Source organism: Wasmannia auropunctata, unplaced genomic scaffold, assembly GCF_000956235.1.
Source record: "Wasmannia auropunctata unplaced genomic scaffold, wasmannia.A_1.0 LD275061.1, whole genome shotgun sequence".
In the NCBI taxonomy this organism is placed as follows: domain Eukaryota; kingdom Metazoa; phylum Arthropoda; class Insecta; order Hymenoptera; family Formicidae; genus Wasmannia; species Wasmannia auropunctata.
Genome location: NW_012087829.1, coordinates 1 through 7,428, shown reverse-complemented (window position 1 = coordinate 7,428; position 7,428 = coordinate 1). Strand labels below are relative to the sequence as shown.

Sequence of the window (7,428 nt, the reverse complement as noted above, 5' to 3'; positions counted from 1 at the left end):
TTTTTCATGACCTCAGTATATATTATATACAGCGCTTATTTATAGTTATTTTTAAATACAAATATTTTGAAACATGTTTCAAATATGTATAAATATGTAGGAAAAAAACCCCGTCCCAATAAACTTTATACTTTCTTTTAAAAAAATTTGCAAAAATAGCATAAAAATTTGGTCTCTATAGACTATTATAGAAGAAAGATCCCCTAAGGACGCTGCTATGGTCGCCATTTTGAAGTTTTCCAAAAACGCCATATGACATTCGATTCTACATAAATTAAATTAAATTTTGAATACTCGTAAGGGAAGGGGTGACGCAAATAGTGACGGATTTTTTTATCTCTCCCCTACAAGCTAATTTCAAGTTTATAAGATACGATTTTTCACTAAAAAAATACTTTCCATTTTTAAATATACAAAAACTTAAAGTTTCCTTAAGTCATGCATGTATACGGGCTAGATTTTCATAAAAACTAAAACCTACATTTATGACTATTTGCCCCACTCTACGGGTAAATAGTAACACCCTATGGGACAATTACAAAATATATTTTTCTTAACACCTAATTGATCTTTCTTTTGACATTTTGATTAGATAAGGTAATTTATATTAATTTCTATACTCTGCCATTTATATATTTTTATTTATTGATAAATAATAGATATTAACATTATTTGCTAGTATTTCTTATTGAAAATCACATTTATTCTGAATCTTGCCTTGTGGCTAATTTCATATTATCCCAAATTAGAAAAATCATATTGAAATATTAAAAAAGCTTTTTGATTTGTCATTATTTGCCTCAGGAGTAACTTTTTTCTTTAAAACTTTACTGAGAGAAATAAAATTAAGATATAAGCATAGAAATTATATCAAAACAGAGGAAAACGGTACCGTATGACATAAAATAGGATAGATCTCATTCAATAATTCAGCAATTAAGAAAATGTAACTTCAAATATCAAAAAAAGATCCAGGTTTTACCTTATTTCACGAATGTAAAATTTGAAACTTTTTCGCTAGCTATATTTAGCTTTTGATTTTTACTGCTTTTTCAGAAAATAGATGCTTGAGAACTGTCTTTCTATTAACGAGTAGTGATAAAATAGACGCGAAAATGAGAAGAAATTTAAAGTGACATTATTTGCCCTTTACCATTATTTGCCCCCATCCCTTACGTTTAAAAAGGATCAAACCAATTATGGGCAGAGCCATTTGCGTTTTCGTATGGAATAACTCATATATATAATATGAATAATAATACTATTAAAATAAATGCTTTTGCATTAAAGATATTTTACTTAAAAGATTAATTTTTCTATTTTTGTATAAATATTTATTTACTTTTGTCTTCATAAAATACATTTATAAAAATCTTTTTGTATAATTTATTAAATGTTTTTTTACGTACATATATTTTTGATAGATACTTCATTTACTAAAACATAACGCTATATTAACTGTTCAGACATTTATCTATTAAATAAATAGTTTATTCGAAGATGAAACGACTGTAAATGATGAGTACTTTTTAATAATATTTTGTGCATTATATAATTTAAAATATTTGTAAATATTTCAATTATTTCTTTAACTTAATATAAAGTATACAAAATTTTATGTAAATTGCTCTAATGTATACATCTTATTTTTTATTTTTAACATATTAATTAATATATAATATTGTTTATTATGTTATATAGCTTTGCAGCAGATTCTACATTTTTTGTTTTAAACTGCACGAGTCAGAAATATATACCATATGGAGATAGTTTAAAGTTATCATTTAATATTTTAAAGGAAGAGCCTATAGGCAAAATTTTCTGGACTCCTAGAACATTATTGACTGATAACTATACTCTGTTATACATATTAACAATATTATTGCATATTATGCCAGCTATGTTCATAGATCTTATTTTAAAATTCTTTGGGCATCGACCTATGTAAGTCTTAAGTAAACTATTTAATTGATTCAACAAATGCAAATTATTTTAACATATATATTGTATATGTATTTGACTCAATTAACAAGATTTATACATATATTCCGCAAGCTGAAATAACGTAGGTATTTTCTTTTTAGTAAAAACCTTTTTTTTATCATAAATCTGTCTGAAAGATTATTTTGCGTGTGATCTTTCTCTTTATTTATTAGATTTTATCCAAATCTATTTTATTTTACATGCGGATTCTGAATCTACAGATTGAGTAATATTAAACTGTGTCGTTATAACCAAATTATTTTATATTAATGAATAACATGTAAATTTAGGATAGTACGACTGTTGAGAAAAGTGTACGTGACCAATCGTGCTGTGAGTTATTTTTCATTCCATAAAAGAGAATACAGCAATACAAACTCGTTAGCACTGATATCTGAAATACCATCTGACAATCTTGATATGTTTTCTTTTAATTATTCCTGTACTGATATTCGAAAGTATTTAAAGTAAGTGTATTTTTTATTTTAAATAATGTTTACAATAAAGAAAATATAAAGTAATAAACAAATTTTGCATTATAAAGGACTAGTTTATGTGGTATTAAAAAATTTATTCTTCATGAAGACATAAATGAATTGGATGCAATCAAGGCACATAATAAAAGGTATAAGTAGTTTATAATTAGTATTTATTATTGTTTATACATACGTTAGCATATTTGTGTGATTTAAAAAAAAATCGGCTTTTCTCTGTAAATAATACATCTTTACTGGATTTAGCGAACAATTTGCGAACAGACCGCTAATTGTTTTATTTGTGGTGTAGATGTTCGTGAACAGCTTGTAAATTGAAATAAGAAAAGATTCTGAAGCCTAGTGTATACAGGCTGTAACTGTAAACGTTTGCTGGAATCATTAAAGTTTAACATTAGGATTGTAATGCTTTTGTTCAATATGTTATTATAAACGATTGCACTCAAATTCTAGTGTTAAACTTTATCTGTTCCGTCAAAAATTACCGACCTGCATGAATTAAATTTTTTTGGTTAAAACGGATTTTAATGCCTAATAATATTTCTTTGTAAATTTTAAAATTATTTGAATATATTTCTAGATTTATGAACTACACGCCGATAATTGTTGAACTTGAAACACAATTCTAAACTTAAAACAAAAAATTTATTGTAAAAAATATCATTCCATCGGGTAAAATTTATATATGCAGTAAATATTGTTAGGTTATAAAAAAGTGTTTTTTTTTGCTTACTTGTGTTAGTCACATATCGGTTTATTTCCACTTATTAGATGTACGAATTGGCTTGCAAATTATTAATAACCAGTATTAACGATCAATTTATTATAATTACTTTAGTTATTGTTCATAAACAAATTTCGTTACAAGTTTATTCTAGTAAATGTCATAAATCTGAAGTAAAAACTAGAGTAGGTAGCATTTAATTTTCACAAATATTTGGAAATCAATCAAATTTTTTACATGCCAAAATTGTTTGTGAATTGTTCTTCGGTAAATATCTACCTAAGACAATATATAATAATAAGAATTAAACCTCTCATTACTTTTCAAAACTGATGCATAAAACAAATCTAACGTGTATAAAAATATCAATAGAATTTATACATTATAATTTTGGTAATCATACTTCAGATAAATATGTTTATGATAAATAAACTTTAAAATCTTTATTACAAGTTTAATTTTATTATATTTTTATTATACTAAATATCTTTGAAATAGAATAAAACATTTTTAATGATTAAATATTAATTAATTAATTAATATTATTAAATATTTATTAAACTTATAGAAATGTTAATAATAAATTTGTATGATGTATGTGTGTCGATGTGTATTATATGACGTAAATAATTTAGAAAATGTTAAGAAAAGAACAAAGTCCTTGAAATAAAAGCTTCAGTGTATATTAAATAACAAAAAAAATTTATATAATGTGTTTAATGTGTTTGTGTTTAAAAGACAGTATTGTGTAGTAATTAAGATATATTATATATTATATAATAATATATTAATCATTTATTTTTAGAGTATCACTGTTGAGTACTGTGGTGGAATCTATTATGTTTATTGGTATGCTGTGGATGATATATAAATGGAGCTATTCTTACTTATTATAAAATTATTGACTATTCTTTTATACATTAAAAACTTATTTATAATATTCAAACACATATAACGCAGAGCTTTCAGAAAAAAGGAAATAATTTTTTCTTAAAATATATTTTTGTTTGTAAACATTATATTGTATTTATAAAATAACGGGAATTTTTTAAGGTTTATGTTATACATATGTATGTATATTTAAGAGGTATCAAATAAAGCACAATTTGCATAGAAATAGAACAATAAATATATATTTCTAATGTTTAATAAAAAAGACAACTTGTAGCATAAAAAGCGTATATTTATTTCCGCGCTTATATGTATAATAAATATATCTAAAATAGATGAGCAACACGCAATGATCACAGGTGACAGTAAAATTAAAATTTCAGTCAAGATGACATCATCTCTCGACTATATCGAAATCGACTGTTACTTGGACAGTGTTATGATCAAAAGATCTAAACTCACAATTAATCTATGCAACATATAAAGATAGAAAATCGTACCCTTTGAATTTTTAAGAATATTATTATTTAAATTAAATTTATATTTTTCCCGTATTTAAATCCTATTAGACTCATTTACGATTTTTTCTGTATTTTTTTTAAAAACAAAGTGCTGTAATTTTTATGTTTTGTATCTTTTGCAATGAATAAGAATCAAGTAATTTTATATAAATTTTATATAGATTTGTCATTTTAAATCCGTTACTAAATAAAATTTTCATTTATTTGTTGTTTTTTATTTATTCTTTATCCAGCTATAATAAATACATTATTTTTGGTAAATCTTTATATTAGGAGATGCAGCTCTCACTCATGCTCATGACCTAGACCTTGACATATGTTATAGAAGTGAACTGATCAATTTTTCCTTATAAATTAATCGGCGGTCTTGTATAGCTTTTGAGATATACTTAAAACTCATTTTTTTAATTTCATTATTTTATAATACCTTGTATATAAACCTATGTAAATCAGTACAATTGTGCCTTGTTGCGTCTTTTATAAGCACGAGGGAGAGGCGGGGATGGCAAATGTGGGGTAGATACTTCGCATGGAAAGTCGAAAACTCATGTAGATCAGTACATTATAGATCTCATTACGCTCCGTAAGCAGGAGGGGGGGAATGGTATAGACCTCGTTTTGCGTAGAAAGTCGAAAACCTATGTGAATCAGTATTATAGACCTCGTAAACAGGGAGGGAAGGGGGGTGGGCCTCGATTTGCGTGTGGAAAATATAAGTTAATATTAACAAATATTAACTTATTTTATAATATACAGTATACTTTAATCTGATAATGAATACAACTGAGCCGTATCAAAAAAAGCATTACGCTCATGAAAACTCTCTTTTAAACATATTAAATTCAGCTAAATAACTTAGAAAATGTTCTTTACCACCAAATCGCAAGACATTGTTTTGTACTTCTCGCCACACTCGCTCAATATACATCATATACAAAGGGTCTTAAAAAAAATAATGAAATTTAGAAAATAAGTTCTAAGTAAGCATATCTTAAAAACTACACGAGACCGCGTCAATTATTTTATAAGAAAAAGTTGTACTATCCTCTATATTTAACATATGTTAAGGTTGAAGTTATCGGATCCCCTGCATCTCTTAATGTAATAAAATCCCTTATTTTTTATTTCTTACCGATCAAGAGACATAATGGTGACTTGAGCCAAATTAACGAAGTACTTAAGAAATTAATTAAGTTTCAAACCAAGTACACCAAGGTGTCCGGATTGCGAGTTGGAAGAAGTCTTGACTCACATAGCACAACAGTGCTTTTAAGCGTCTGCAAAACGCTCAGAAAGCACTTTAGAGTGCTTTTTTAAGTCTTTTCTTCTTAAATCTCAATAAAACTCGATCGGTTTAGCTATTTTTGAGATCCGATAATTTTGGGTATTCGCTGACTAGACCTCATTCGATTTCAACCTCATACCATTCAGTTTATCGACCAAATGAAAATTGTTTTTTTACATAACTAGAAGATTTTCTAGGAATGCTATCCTGTATAATATTATGTAGAAAACAAACTAATAAATACAACGAACTATTAATGGAAGAAATAATAATTTTAAAGGGATGGCCTTTTTTATGTATCTTTGGGAGACCATAAGCTCTGGGTAAAATATACCGTCAGTGGTTAAAATATTTCTATATGTATGTATAAACATCAATATTACCTTTGCTCTCCCAACGAGACAATAAACCGCTCAAATCATTAGTAACCTTTTTTAGTTAGACTGTAAAACACATCAACCTACATTAACTCGATTTAAGAAAGGAATTACATAGAATTCATAAGAATTTAGTTAACAAAGTTTTACGCTTGAAACTAAAAGATGTGTATACACAACAACATTAAACAATACATCAAATTTATAGAGTCTCTAAAGACATATACGTAATTACCACTCAATATTGTAAATTCTTTTTTTAACTATCATGGAAATTTGTCTGCTGAATGTACCAATTGTATACATCAGGATGCATAAATATATTAGACAGAATAACAGCTGGTTGCGCGGCAGACTTGCAGGAGCAGACGCAGCTCAATAAGTAATGAGTATTTAGTATTTTTTTATTTTAGTTTTCAGTATTACTTAAATTTTTAGTATTACTGACCCGCGTTTGCCTCTGTAAAGTGCCGCGTCATACTGCTTATATGCATACTTTCCATTCCAAGTAGAAATTATATGCGCACAATGAGCTGACATGATTTATAATTCTTGAATTAGTAATTTCTTCTATGATGTATAGGTTTGCTCTTTCAACCTTTTTGTTGCATTTCCTATTTCTTAAGCCCCATCTACATAAGTCGCAAATGCAAAACGCAAACGCAAACGCGGAAAAAAAAAGAACGAAATGTCAAAAAATAAAAGAAAAGAAAGAGAGAAACGTCCGAATTGTCGAACAATTTAATTCGTTAAAGTAATAATTTTAATGTTAATAAGCATCTATTAAGAATCTTCTCTCTCCCAAATCTGTAAAGAATTTATTGCGAAAAATATCTAAGATTCTTAATAGATGCTTATTAGCGTCGAAATTATTAAATTGTTCGATAATTTAATTCGTTACAGTAGATTCTGGCCTCATGTAAGAACTGTGTTTCAAGACCGACAGTTTATGCGGCACACAGTTTGTACGTGGCTTGATATTGTAACAGTAAAAATTATTACACACCAACATCCGTGTCGGCTTGCAAAGGCATTATTGGCTATTTATGATTATTCATTATACAAGCTTTAATTTTTTCAAGTTAACTAATTAAATGTTAAAAGATAAAATTTGTGTATTTGAAAATTTTATCAACTACTGGTGGGATGGCGG

At 26.8% G+C, this 7,428-nt stretch overlaps 1 protein-coding gene across 1 annotated transcript; it reads left to right on the top strand.

Moving 5' to 3' along the window:
- The first annotated feature begins 1,690 nt into the window (after positions 1-1,690).
- Positions 1,691-4,362, top strand: LOC105461917 (putative fatty acyl-CoA reductase CG8306). Its single transcript, XM_011708429.1, has 4 exons — positions 1,691-1,944; positions 2,274-2,450; positions 2,528-2,608; positions 4,007-4,362. Exons 1-4 carry the CDS (start codon positions 1,691-1,693, stop codon positions 4,095-4,097), a joined length of 603 nt encoding a protein of 200 aa, XP_011706731.1. The 3' UTR covers positions 4,098-4,362.
- The last annotated feature ends 3,066 nt before the right edge of the window (positions 4,363-7,428 follow it).

Bases quoted from the DNA above. Each gene is read 5' to 3' on its own strand.
- LOC105461917 (XM_011708429.1), top strand. From the start codon at position 1,691: ATGTTATATAGCTTTGCAGCAGATTCTACATTTTTTGTTTTAAACTGC. The intron at 1,945-2,273 runs GTAAGTCTTAAG...ATGTAAATTTAG, and splicing joins TTCTTTGGGCATCGACCTAT to GATAGTACGACTGTTGAGAA. The intron at 2,451-2,527 runs GTAAGTGTATTT...TGCATTATAAAG, and splicing joins GATATTCGAAAGTATTTAAA to GACTAGTTTATGTGGTATTA.